The sequence below is a fragment of the Urocampus carinirostris genome, chromosome 13 (assembly GCF_059441175.1).
Source record: "Urocampus carinirostris isolate Australia breed hairy pipefish chromosome 13, RoL_Ucar_1.0, whole genome shotgun sequence".
Lineage (NCBI taxonomy): Eukaryota > Metazoa > Chordata > Actinopteri > Syngnathiformes > Syngnathidae > Urocampus > Urocampus carinirostris.
This window is the reverse complement of record NC_142361.1, coordinates 4,679,727-4,694,120: the sequence shown is the minus strand read 5'-3', so window position 1 is coordinate 4,694,120 and position 14,394 is coordinate 4,679,727. Positions and strand designations below refer to the sequence as shown.

Here is a 14,394-nt window from a genome sequence, read left to right as displayed (position 1 = left end):
TCAGACTATTAAATGCCACTTGAATAGTGATAATACTTAAAATTTAAATGTTATCAGACTACTAAATGCCTCTCATCACCAGTGTCCATTTCAGTATCCCTCCCTTGTAATAATATTTATTTTTCATGCAGTATTTTTGTGTACTGAAAACAAAGTCACATTCAAATAGCTGGCATCATTTTTCTGTACTCGTAATTTTTAAATTAATTTCTTTCTTTTAGTAACATATTCCATCAAATTTCATGCAAGAAAAACCCAAGTTAGCCTTGTTAGATTTTACGATTATTAATGCATTTCTTATTTACATCTATCTAAACTTTGTAAAGGCGTGTGTGTGTGTGTGTGCGCGCGTGTGTGAGACAGAGAGAGACAGAGAGAGAGAGACAGAGAGAGAGAGACAGAAAGAGAGAGAGACAGAGAGAGAGAGAGAGAGAGGAGAGAGACTTATAGTCGCCAAAAACGGCACAACTAATTTTGGGAGGATTTAAACAGTACTTCAGACCTCTGTGGGTGTCTTTAGCTAGGTTTCATGTCAAGGCACCCCCAATAAAACAAACAAAATTGATAATCATCTGATTTTGTGGGGTCTCTAACGTCCTCTGGTGGCCAAATTGGAGCGACCTGGAAACCCGAGGCGATATTTACTTGTTACACAATTGTATATTTTGTGTGTATACTGTATGTGTATGTACACAACATTCTCTCGTTTAGATTAAAATTTCTAAAGTGTACACAAAGAAACAACAGACAAAGACAACTGTACGGAGACCATTTGCGGCTACCCAACACATGTTTATTGAATGCTTAATCATTTCCTTCATTTTTTAATAAACACAAAATCTGAACCACACGACAAGATGATATACAATTGTCGCCTAGGCAAAGAGGAGCCCTTTGTGGAGTGCTTGGCGACCTCAGTTCTGGTACACAATGTGAATCAATGTTATTTACATGCTTCGGGTTGACGTGTTAGGAATAAGACAACACTAATAGGGCTGCAACTAACTATTATTTCGATGAATCAAACTTATTTAAAACCCCATTTCCAATTTCCACCTCTGTTCAAATATTAAAGTTTTGGACATGTGAAAAAAGTGCACAAAACAACAGAATATTCTGCAATATAAACGAATGAATAAAATCCAAGTGTTTGTCAAATAACTTAACAATAAACAAAAACTACATACAAATGTATGCAATACACTTGCAACAATCCTTATGTGCAAATAATAAACATGTCATCATTATTATTTTTATTTTAGTTTCTGATTATGTCTCAGTACTTCTGTTCCCTTGAAAATGTTTAACTTTATAGTGATTCATGCCAATTTTGTTTAGAATGATGCAATGTTCAAAAAAGGATTTAAAGAAAATGTATGACACTTTTATAAAAACGGTCTTATGGCGCTCTCTGCCGGACCGAAGTGTTACCTCAACCCAATAACTTTATAACGTAATGCATTGAATTAACGTGCTTAGTTTGCTCATAAATCGACAATACATTGATGAGGAAATAAGCGGCATCGCTTTTAATAATCGATTTTATCGATTCGTTGTTGCAGCCCTAAACACTAATATTAGAAGTTCAAGCGCATGAAATGTGGATGGTGAAGTCAATGTCCTCAGTATAGTTTCCACTTAAAAAAAAACAAGACTAAATGTTTCTAACCTAACAAAAACATTAAGAGATGGTCGACCAATTTTGAGCTAGAGGTAATCAGCTAAGAATCTCCTGGAAATAAAGGAGTTGAACTCGAGAAACCAGAAAGTAGAACATTGAGTCATGAATATGAGCGATAAGCTTTTTGACTGCACATCCCACGATTACTGCTAGTGACATGTTGCCTGTAAATATCCACTTCTGAACCTTTCTCCATTTGTGTTTGGAATAGAGAAATGCTTTTGTAAAATGAGGCCATGAGTACAAATACTCAAGCATTTACCAGATGTAACCCTCATCGTCCGCCTCTTCCGGCTCACCCTCTTCTTCTTCTTCGGTCTCCTTGGCAGTTTTATCGCCGCCTTTTTCTTCTTCGTCCTCCCAGCCCACGCCACTGCCAAAGTCTCCTGAATATGTGGCTTCGTCTACGGGAAAGGAAAAATTTGGGTTATTCAGTAGCAGTGTTGGGCACTTTAAAAAAGTAACTGAATTACTCCATAGTAAAAGTAATTAGTTACCGGGAAAGTAATTTTTTCCCTTACTTTAAAACTAAGTTGTTGTCTTTCATAGAATTGGAAATTTTCTAAACAGTATTCGAGGCAGTTGAATAGAGAAGAAAACACAGGGAGTTGCATTGTAGAATCTTGTAATATGTATTGCGCCTCACCAGCAAAATATTCATGTTATGTTTGAAGTGCAACAAAAATAAAAAAAGTAAACAATATAAAAAAATAACAATCAGCAGTAAACAATATAGAGTTAGTTTAACAAATAAAATCAAACACTCACAACCTGTGACAACTGCTCAGGTAGACATAAGCCTACTGTACTTCAAATATATTCACACAACATAAGTACCGTTCAACAATATAAAGTGCATGTCTGTTTACACCCTGCAACAGTAGAACAGGCTTAAAGTTGCTTATTGTTCACTGAAATGATGTGGTTTGACAAGCAGGAGAAATATGGACAAGCGCAATGTTCTAGAACAGTGGTCTCCAACCTTTTTTAATTAGAGAGCTAATTTGGTTAGTAGTTAGCACAGAGGACAGTTTATTATGCATTTTGAAAATGACATGTTATTACTATTTTTTTACTATGTTATTACTATGTTGTCATTATTAGAGGCTAAAAGAGACTCAGTCAACCACTAAACATCATGCTTGTTAGAAATTATATTTCCTAGAAAATCTCAATGACCCATCATATATTTTCAGGGCTACAAAGGTGGTCTCATGTGGTTACCTTGTGCCTTGTGCCTAAGTATTGTGAATTTAAAATAGCTCTTACTTGCGATTTTTGGTAGGAAGTTCGCCAATGTGTGACGTCATCACACGTTCACCGCATTGTTTTGTGTTATTGTAGATGGCAGCTGTGTTAGGTTGAATAGGAGCCATGTTTACGTTCGTGTGTTGGTCGTGAATAATTATGCCAAAAGGCTGACTGAGGATGCCCTGCTTATCTTCCTTATGCACAAAAGACTGCGCACTCTGACATAGCCTAACATGAGAAAACATGCTGATTTGTCTGATATAAGTATGGCACCACTTTTGACCATCAGTAATGGTACACGGCGTTGTAACGGAGGAAAAAGTAGTTAGATTATCTCATTACTGAAAAAATAACACTGTTACGTAACGGCGTTATTCACAACACTGTTTAGTAGTGATGGCAAAACGAGCCCCATAAAGCAGTAAAGACCAGCAGGGAAATGCTTCACACACACAGGGGCTTCAAGAGAAATCATTTCCTTGTTCACGTGATCATGTGGACAAAATAATGCATAATATGCTTGGTACATGCAATAAAATAATACAGTGTAAATCATTCTTTGAATACAAAAAATATGTTTATGTTTGTGTTTTTTGCAACAAGTGAATTTTTTTTTTATTTAACTCATTCAATTACAGAAGTTTTTTCTGTAGTTTTTGAACTTAGGCGAAGATAAGGGGAATCCACAGCATTACTTTGCCGCTTTTATTTCGAACGACACTCAAATTTAGTGATTCATTTCCTGTGTCAGTCACGTGGTACACCCACTTAACAGGGCTACAAACGTCACAGCCTACGTCATCAACACACACCCCGACTGTCGGTTCATGAACTACTCATCTAAAACACTTGGCACACGCTTCAGGAATTTGAACTGAGAAGCATATCACTATTGTTCAGTATTCTTATTCATGCTGCTGTTGCAAATCTTCACAAAGTGCAGAATAACAGGCACTCAAAATCTAGTGATGGCCACAACTTAAAACGGAGCAATATGACCAATAAATTAAATCTGAATTTTATCGATAAAAAGCAAGAATAATTTTGACGCTCGGTCTCCAAATTCCTCAACTGGTGGAGGACAGAAGAAAACAGCGAGCTGCCTTTTCCACAAGCCATGCGCTCCAAATACAAAACACGGCAGTAATGTCTGAAAACATTTATGATGCCGTTTTCAAGGAGAAATAATTGTTTGTTTGTTTTTGTCAACATTATTCATTTAATACATAACGGTAGGTTGACTTGATCAAATTTTTACTGTGTACTCACAATATGTAAAAAATGTCACACTCAAATCAAGTCCTCAATTTGTACATCTGAGTTGAAAAGCAGTGAAAGTTATCAATCAAAATTTTTCAAGTTTTCTTTCCATATGATTGCTGTTATTATCAAGTTGCTGGAGTTTACTTTAATCACTTAACGGATGGTGACAAGATAATGCAATCTTTGTTCGTTAACACGGCAAAGACCAATGACAATGCAAAAAGACAACTTTTCATGTCTGTGTTGCAAATTTGGCACTATTCTCTACAGTGTGGTTAACCTCGTGCTTCCATCTAGAAATAAAGGGCCCACAATTTACGCAAGGCAGCCCTCGTTAAATTTTTTTTGCGACGCAGTAGTAAATATGTGCCTAGTAAATACATGTCTTGCTATGTGACTCTGTGGTAGTCGCTATTTTAAATGTCCACATATTCCAAAAACATGTGACGTAAAAATTTAAATTGAGTTGAAAACGACCTAAGGTGTGTGTGTGGGGCCACTGTGCCATTGGTGTAATGCAGCCAAAGGTTCAAAGCCAAATTCCCAACGAGGTTAGCGCCAGGTTTTATGCAGAGGGTGTTAACCCCAAAGGGATGGAGGAGGAGGAGGATAAATGCAATTTGCAGGAGGGACAATTCTCAAACTCACCGCAATCTGGTTTTCCACGAATTCTTGACCCAGCTACTTCTCCCCCGTACTGGTCCACACACCAGCACTCTCCCCCGTCACACTGCAGCTTTCTGTAAAAGCCGTCTTCGTCACAGTTTGGGATGAAGCGACCTGACAAATATACGCACATGCAAATGCACGTGACCGAAAAGGAAGATTGCTTCATGCTTCATTGCACTCTTCTCTCAGTAGGATGCGTATACGGCAGCTAGTTTCATCACCTGTGAATATCCATTTGCTTTAGAGACGATCGTGGAATCAAATATGTTAACTCTCCATGGTAGATCTCAGGGATCAGGAACCTATGGCTCGCAAGCAAGATATGGCTCTTTTCATGAGTACATATGGATCGGAGATAGAACTCAGCGAGATTTCTTCTAAATAATCAGTGTTCTCGTTTGCCCGCGTCCCTGCGTCCTAGACGCATTATTTTTGCTGGGGACGCATCGTGTCAAATCAACGTGCGTCCCCGGGACGCAACTTTTTTGACACTAAATTGTCATTATCATTTTTTAACAAAGATTTACCGCACTCCAAACTTTTCGTGAGGCAGATCCGCCATTGTTGTTTTGGTCTCGCGGTTCGAGTTTTTGTCCACACGCCGATCTCCAGTTCGAGTTGTGTAGTGAAAGTTTCTTTTTAGAGACTTGGCTTTTTCGGCTCAACTCATTAAAGAGAGCCGGCTCTCAAACGGCTCACTTGCATCATATTACGAATGTTTATGTTGTATAAAGAAGTTAAGAAAAAAAGGAAGTATAAAAGGAGAAAATGAAAAAAGACAGGTTTGTGGTGATCCCTTTTAATCAGTATATTACCAACAATAATTTAATGCAGAAAATGAATTAATAATTTGAATAAGAAAGTGTATTATTCTACTTAATTATATTTGCATGTATTTTTTCCTTCTGCAGTGAACGTCCAAGCTACTTCGTTTTTGAACTTTTTTTTTAATAATAAACCTCATTCATGTAGAGCAACTCAGTGTATCGCAACAAAATGTTCATTAACAATATATATGATATAAGGAAACACATGTACGATATAACATGTTAAACTACATAAATAAAAATGTTTGGAAAAATAAAGATTTTTTTGTATTTTGCAAGGGAAAATACGACAGTTTGTAAGGGCATGTAGCACACTAAATTTTGGGGACCCATAGATCTCTGTTGGGACCCATAGATTTTTGAGCACGCGAGTCCCCGGGACCCATTACTTTTCACAGGTAAAATGAACACTGTATATAGCATTCCAATTTTGATATGAGCAGAGTTACATTTGGTGCGTGCATAGCCGACGTAATACTGGTAATATGAGCGGTTCTATGCAGTATATAAAAAGCTCAGTCCCGACAACAACGGATTAATTAGTTACTGATTTTTTTTTCCATATTAAATCTTTGTTTTTTTTAAATTTGAGATATTCGATCGTTTAACTGAAACAACAAAAAAGAGTGGTGCAACGCATCATCACTGCTGTTTAAATCAATGTCTACGGTTTGAATCACAACATCTAAAGCAACAGTCACAAAGTCGACTATTTGGGGGCCGCCATAACTCGGGTCTGGGCCAAATTGGGAATCCACAAAAAAAGTTCAGCTAACAACATAACACTGTTCTCAAATATTTTTTGGGATTCCCGACCTCAAAGGCCGAAAAAAAATCAACAGAATTTTGATTTTTTCTTTTTAAGACCCCCACTATATATTTTAGGACAAAATTTGACAAAACCACCAAAACAGCTCCCCCAACAAAAGCTAGTTCTCCAATACATTTTATTTCACTGTGTGATGATTGATGATTTGATAAAATCTATGAAATAATAGTAATGCCAGAGCCTGTGTCCCACAACAATATAAAAAAAAAAACACTTCAAATGTGTCTCCCTCCCACAGTTACTTAAGTGTTGAGGCTCATTTTGACCATCATTTTTGTCATAGAAAATGGTTTCAAAGCAAGGTGCGAGAAAATTTGTATTTGTAAAAATGTCACAAAATACAGCAAACATGCATACCAATGTATTTAACTTCGGTGTAGACGGCATTGGGCAAGGGGAAGAAGCAGTGCGCGCAATGTGTGTATAGCTCCGTCCATTTCTACCGCTAACCCAATCAAACTTGTCTGAGTGCTTTGATAGTTTTTGGGTGTTTACAGTTTACTCTGTGGGTTTTCATCTTGAAAGGTTCTCAACAGTGAACATAGATAGTTTAATGAGCTAGCATATAAAGGATTCTTTAGGGATGTAGAACATAAATTGGGTCTGTTGGTGGACAGTACTGTAGTGCTTCTTTCCGCCGCTACCGGTGTGTAAGGCTGTGAGAGGTCACCCAGCATCTACCCCGGAGAAGAAATCCTCCTCCTCCTTCTAGTTTGTGTGTAAAAATTTTATACTGTATCTCCAGCACGCTAAGAACTTTGACATATTTATTGTTTAATATCTCGTGCATCCATTCAATATGGTAGGTGTAAAGAAGAGGCGAGACATTTAATTTGAAATGAATGTGCAATATGGAAGCATGATGCTGTTGAGAAAATGGTTGGATCACTTTTTTTCCACCACTTTTTTACCACAGAGAGGAAGTCGCCTAACTCTTAAAGTGCATCTTCCAAAAGTAAGTTGAACTCAACTTTATTTCTCTTTATAGAGCATATTATTTTATGAAATGTTAATTTTTTAGTACAGAACAATACAGGTTACTTATACAAGCCTTAAACCTACCTATATATACCATAAACATACATTTCATACAAAATATAGCCTTAAAGCAACTTACGAACAAATTCAACTTACGAACAATTGTCCAAATCTCGTTCGTAAGTAGGGCAGCGTCTGTACTGGACCGAACCTTCGTTGAATTCAGACTGACAGGACTTCGCATGTGCTATATTTTGCTCGTATGTAACAATGCCATATAATTGTGCATGTTTTGTTTTGTCTCCGGGCAAGGGTACTATGTATGAAGATCCATATATGGCTCGCAAGCCATAGGTTCCCGACCCCTGCCCAAAGAAGTTCTAAAGATCATAAATCCCCGCCTCCTGTTTAAGTATTTGGAGACAATTCCCTATCCATAAATTATTCACGGAATCCCTCCGAGAACACCTACCCAACTTTCTTTCGCCACCATCCAAGACTTGAATCCTCTCCAGCTCAGCAAGGCAGGGAGGCTCTGAGTGGGTGAGAATTGTAAAAGTCAATGGAATATTTTGACTTGCGTTCCTTGCATATTAACATGAAGAAAACCTTGCTGTAAATTGACACAATGCATTCATTCATTTTCCAACCGCTTGTCTTTGTCCTCACCTTTTATGTTTTGTTGCATTTTGTGATGTTTGAGACTTAGATTCTGCTCTGCTGACTGAGTAAATCATAGCGCTGAGAAAGAAAAAGGCTTTCAACTATTGAAATGATCTGCATTTAGTAGCAATGGTTTCCTTGCCTGGTGGGAGCCGGTTCCCTCCTCTGAGAAACAGAAGGGCGAGATATTGACAGTAGGGGTGGGCGGATCATACCAAATTTCTATATTATCAATACTAAGCAAGTACTTGGATCGGATCGATACTCGTGTGCTGGGATCAATACCTTAATACTTCGCCAATTTCACCTTCTCTATGTAGATAGCGCAACGCTTCTCTCTCTCTCACCAGCGCCCACGCTTTAAGTATATGCCACAGTGTTTGACTGACAAGAACACTTTTAGCACCTTTCCCTACCTGAAGCGAGAGCTGAATCAATGCGCCAACCGTTACCAGTAGCTAAAAATCAGACAGCCGAACAGGAAGTGCAGCACTTTGTGGACTTTTACCTAAATTCCGTTTTTAAACGATCCTGACATTTCCAGGCGAAAAGTAACGGTATTGGATCGGTATTGATTGATACCACTATTTACTTACTTGGTTCGGATTTATACCAAAACTCCCACTATTGCCCACCCTTAATCAATAGGAAATAAATGACGACAGACACGAGGAAACTATATCGGTAAGAATTGAGCAGCCTCTTTTTTCCCTTTTCATGAGTTTGTCCTGATATTAAAAAACATGATGAAAGTGGCAGGTGGTTAGCGAGTGAACATGTTCTGACTCAACGGAGCCTGTGCTGGTCCGTTGTAGTGAGCAAAGTCAAAGCTATAAATTTACCGGTTGATGATCTACGTTCCAACCCCCACCAATGGTCACAAACTGTGCATGATGACCAAAACAACAAGATCCCGGATACAATCGGCTGAAAGGAGTTCCTTTAGATTTAAGGTGAGAAGCTTGCCTTCCCTGGGTGGCGCACAGTGTAGAATAGCTGCTTCTCCTCGTTGAGAGGAGCCAGCTCATGTGGCTAATGCATCTGGACGCCTTCCTCAGGAAGTGTTTGGGGCATGTCTCACATACAGGAGGCCCTGAAATAACCCAGGACATGCTAGAAATACTAGGTCTCTAGGCTGCCCTGGGAACGCCTTGGGATCCTTTCTAATGAGCTAGAAGAAGTGGGTAGGTTTAGGGATCTGCGCTTCCCTCCCGAGGCTGCTGCCCCATGACCAGATGCGGGATTAGCGGAAGATAATTGTTGGATGGATGGATGTTATGACTCACTCTCTCTCCAGAAGCACAGGCACCACTCAGCTGTAGACACTTTGCCATCCTTGTAGAAGTCGCAAGAGTTGAAGAAGGGGCGGATGCAGATCTCATACTTGTCCAGGTTGATAGCAGCCAGCTCGGCTTGATCCAAGTACAGGTCGCTGTTGGTGTCCAGCTTTGAGAACATCCAACCTACTGAGTCCTTACAGCTAGCCACCAGGCTCCTGTCCAGAACTAAATATACACAGTCACCATTTTAGAGAAAATATGCCTTCTTACTCTGTTTCTTAAACATTGTATTCTGTTAGCGCTAAATACACTTACCATTTGAGTTAAAAAAAACAACAACAACCCTAATTTAGGTCAATTCAAGACTTCTGGGTTAATTTGTGCTGAACTGCCAGATAGGGATTACAAAGATCAGCAAAGATTTACTACTGCACTGAAAGAAAACGCTAATGAGGGCTGTGTTGCATAAAATAAAATCCCTACACTAACCATACTCTGAGGAATAGTGCCAGATTGCTTCATGGACATGAGAAGTTGTCCTGTTGTTTTTGTCATTGGTGGTTACTGCGGTAACAGACCAAAATGCTTTTGCTTGTCATTGTTCCGCAAGGATTAAAGGAAACTCCAGCGACCTGATAATGACTCCAATGATACGGAAAGAGAACTGTAGTTCATATGAAAGGTAATCTCTCCTGCTGTAAAATCCGGAGGTATATATGTGGGAGAAATGGTAGAACCTTCATGAGTACGTAGAAAAAAATACCATCTAACCACCCATTTTGCTCCTGATATGTATTTTATAAATAATACTGGTCATAAAATCAACTCATTTCTCCTCTAGAAGGACGTCATTACATTACCGCAGTATAAGTAAAGTAGTATATAGCGCGCACACAAATTTTCAAGTGGGTTTTATACTCGACGTTATTGGAACTGTGTTGTTTTCCTCCAAAAAGCAGGCAGTAATGGTAAATGAAAATGTGTGAGGGCGGACTATTCAGCCAAAAATCCTTTGAACGGCCTTTAATAAATTCACCTTCCGTGAAAGGTTTGCAGTGCTTGGCGATCAGCGTCTCAGCTTGTACATTAGGGTGGAGCTTATTTTCAAAGTTGCAAAAAGTCACTGTCTTACCCCTTAATTGTTTTCCATTACACAAAAGAACAATTTCTGTGCAGTTTGGTCTAAATAAAATAAAATTTAGGGGTAGCTCAATTGCTGAGAAGTTTGGCATTTTCCATCAGTTTTCTTAAATGGGAGTTCTCGAGATGCTGGGATAAGCCACAGATGTTTAAGTTTATATCTCAAACAATAATTACGCACAAGCCATTGCTCAGCAAGATCAGTCTAATTCAACTAGTATATTTTCCCTTGACCTACAAGGCCAGCAGACCTTCTTTGTCCTCCAAGAAGTGATTGACATTCAAGGATCAACATCAGGTAAATATTCAGTACATTCAAACATTTCTCGGTTACATAATCTTCCTGATCACAGCTTGCAAAATTTTTTTTACACCATGATACAGTTTGATATTACATCTGCATGAATAGTCAAGGAACATAATGGCGAGACTTTCTAAGCAATAATCATCCATACTGCAAGCGGTCTTGTGGCTTTGATGCTATGTCAGTCCTTAGCTTGGCCTTTGCCATGACCTTTGATTTTTGCAATCCGGAGATGGAATAAGAGCTTGCTCTGTCCACTCCACGCATCGGCCCGGTATTGCAGTACCTCCGGGAACGGTGCATTCGCAATGATCGCAACAAGGCTATAGGGCTAGGACCTTAGCTTAGCCTTTTGGCTGAGAGTAAGTGTCCCGGCTCCTAGGCTTTGTAGCGTATAATGAACTGACCGATAACGGATAATGGATAATGAATAACGAAGATAGATCAATAACCCTTAAAACCCCCCCCCCCATGAACAACATGGTTTAAAATAGATCAAAGAAAAAAGTATATCTGCTTGGTACTTTTGTGTCTGAACTAACTGGAAGCAAGCTACCGTCAGTGCATGGCTCTTGGTTTCTTTATCAACACTTGGAATTGCACAAGCCCATCAGAGCGGCTTCCGCAGTGACAGTGAAAGAAATATCATTTTGGAATGAAGCAAGAATTCCACTACGAATTCCACAAAATTGTCAGACTAAAATTGAAAACATTTTCAAGCATGGCGTTTGCTAAAAAAGAACAAAGGACGACGAATAGCAACATAATAATCGAAGGAAAGTGAGTTCAAAGAAGAACTTGATGACTTGTTTGACATTGCTCATGCTAATGCTATCAACATTATGACAATTCCAAAAAGTTTTTGTTGGCTCGAAGAGCAAAGGGAAGAAAGGGGTGAATGACAGGTGTTGACAAAAAATTAGCAGAGATAGAAAAAAAGACGTGAAGAAAAACAAGAAAAGACCTTGAAACAGCGTCTAGAATCTGAAGCTGAGCAAATAATTGTGCATGTTAGTTCAATTATCATGTAGCAGTAGTAGTTCGGTAGATGATAAACCAGGAACAAGTCATGACATATCAGATTTATTCTTTAAAAATATGGATGTTTCGATCCCAGTTCGGTTTGACTAGAAGGGAAGAACAAGCACTCCTTGGTGTGTGTGTCTTCACAGTAAGGATCTACGTGAAAGCCTGGATCATGGCACCTCTTGGTGCAAGTGCCCAGCGCACTGATTTGCAGCTTTTAAAGTCTTTGGTGGAATGTTTAAACATAAATGCTGCAATATCTAAGGCTACCCTCCAGATATTTTCCAATCACCTAGGGTATCTAACACCGGAAACGGTTACACTAGCTTTGTTTGACAATCAAATCAGTGCGTCAACGAAACAACTCGTAGTGGTTGCAATGAAAAATAAGGACAACATAGATGAAACTGCTGAACAGGATTTTCAAAAGAGGAAATCTGTTCGATTTAGACACTGTTACTAGCAAATGTATAAAAGACTTTGTGTCCTCTAGATCTAGCACTTTCTTCAAAATCATGGCTATCTTGATGTTGAACCACAGGAATGGGAATCACGGGATGACTTCAAACAAGCTTTGGAAACTGTTCAGGCAATCACTGATCTTGCAGAGCAAAGTGTGGCTGATTCGGGAACACTGTGGTCATATCACAAAAGATGAAACTGATCTGCAGAATCTGCTGCAAATTGCTGAAAAACACTGCAAAACTTTTCATGACAGACGTAAAGAAACTAATAAAGAAATGAGTTTTTCATTTTGTTTGTATTATGTACCTAAGCAATCATTATTTTGTGTGTGTAACCGGCTTAATGGGCACCAATCCAAATTTATAAAGAGGTTGAGCTACCTGTAAATATCAACTTACATGACTGAAACTTCTGCTGTGTATTTTTTGGTGGAAGTGGAACATTTTTGTGGGATAAGATAAAAGAATACATGAAAAAAAAATTATTGGTTGTATAAGCTCCACCCTATTGTACATACATTTCTTTATTTAAAAATGTGTGTTTCCACCTTTTACCAATGTTTAGTAAACAACAGTTGAACAATACTGTTTCTTGAAAATACTCGTTTCCAAGAAAATTTCATTAAAAATGGCTTCGAAAGAATACATTTCAAGCAGAAATTTCACTTTGGTGCTTTGTTTTTGCATATGTAATACCTTCAATATATAAACAATGTATTCCATAAACACAACAGCACTTACCTGCCAGATAGCATTTTATTGCAGGAAAAAGGGATCTCATGATTTTTGGTCACCCTGCTGACTGTAAACGTGCACAAAACATCATCCCTCACAACCCCGAAGACTTTGCCATCTTTTTTTAAAAATAATAAAGCCATAAACCGTTAACTATCTGTACTTATAGCTTCACTTTTCTTACTACACCTCTACTCGCCATATTGGCCGCCTCAAAGGATGAATAACTAGGCAGTTGGGATACATCGCTGTATGGACAAAGATCCGCTCAAACAAATTCCTGTAATCTAGTGATGATTTATGATGCAGAAATCATTGCCAGAGGCTTCAATCTAATTGATAAGCAGTGCCAAAGCCTTTGAAATTGTTTAAAAAAATGTGTGTATATATATATATATATATATATATATATATATATATATATACACATTTTTTTATACATTTTTTTTTTTAGGTTTTGGAAATCAGAAACTAGAGGTAAACCAATTATCGGACGGGCCAATTTCATTCAGCAAGCTGATTATCAAGTCTCATGCAGCCGAAACTCTCTCCATCTGCTCCTACTCCTTCCCTCCTCTCCTTCTCCCCCCCTGACACCCACCCCGCACCTTCTGAATAAGCGACCGGGGACAGAGCCACTGAAGGAGTAGAGCGCGGCAGCTCAGCTAAGTTGTCTCGACATGCTTGTGTCCGTGATAGAAAAGCATTTTTGTGATTAAAAGATAGCGTCGAAAGTGTAGTTACCATATTTTCACACCCCTCAAAAATAGATTTTTGTCATATATTTTCCATACATAAAGCGCACTATAAGGCGCTCTAGTGGGAAGATCAACAAAACTGATAGTTCAGTCAAACTTGTTAACCCCTTAACATTCCGACGGATCGCAGATGAGCAAATAAGTGTCTGTACGATGTCACCAATCACTCAAATGTGTCATTCCACATATCATTAGGAAGGTTAACCTCTTGGGATTCAAGAAATGCAAACCATTTCTTAATTTCTATTTTCTTTTTCGCCGGCAACTGTGTGGACAGAAAAGTAAGAATTTCATTGTGCAGGGAAACCGGTTTCTTTCCTGTGCATATGACAATAAACCCTTTAAATTGAATTGAATTTAAAAATAAACTCATCACAGAAACATCAAGATCAGTCTGAGACAAGATAGCATCTGCATCGATAGACGTTGCTTGTTGCTATGTGTCTGTTTAGCCCCGTAATTCCTGTTTACGAATACAGACTAGTAAAAAATGTTTTCTCCATGTCGTAGAGCAACCTAACGTGTG

The 14,394-nt window shown here is 38.6% G+C and overlaps 1 protein-coding gene and 1 pseudogene across 2 annotated transcripts in view; one reads left to right on the top strand and one right to left on the bottom strand.

Annotated features, from left to right (window-relative positions):
• Window positions 1-771: 771 nt before the first annotated feature.
• The window catches only part of spock2 (SPARC (osteonectin), cwcv and kazal like domains proteoglycan 2), a 36,256-nt gene continuing 22,633 nt past the window's right edge, over window positions 772-14,394 (bottom strand). For both annotated transcript variants that reach the window (XM_088350729.1, XM_088350730.1), the window contains exons 7-10: window positions 9,448-9,666; window positions 7,971-8,033; window positions 4,844-4,975; window positions 772-2,085 (exon numbers count right to left, since the gene is read on the bottom strand). In XM_088350729.1, the coding sequence (XP_088206855.1) occupies window positions 1,940-2,085; window positions 4,844-4,975; window positions 7,971-8,033; window positions 9,448-9,666 (560 nt within the window). In that variant the 3' untranslated portion in view covers window positions 772-1,939. The remainder of the gene's footprint in view (window positions 2,086-4,843; window positions 4,976-7,970; window positions 8,034-9,447; window positions 9,667-14,394) is intronic.
• LOC148353538 (U2 spliceosomal RNA) lies at window positions 11,074-11,193 on the top strand (annotated as a pseudogene).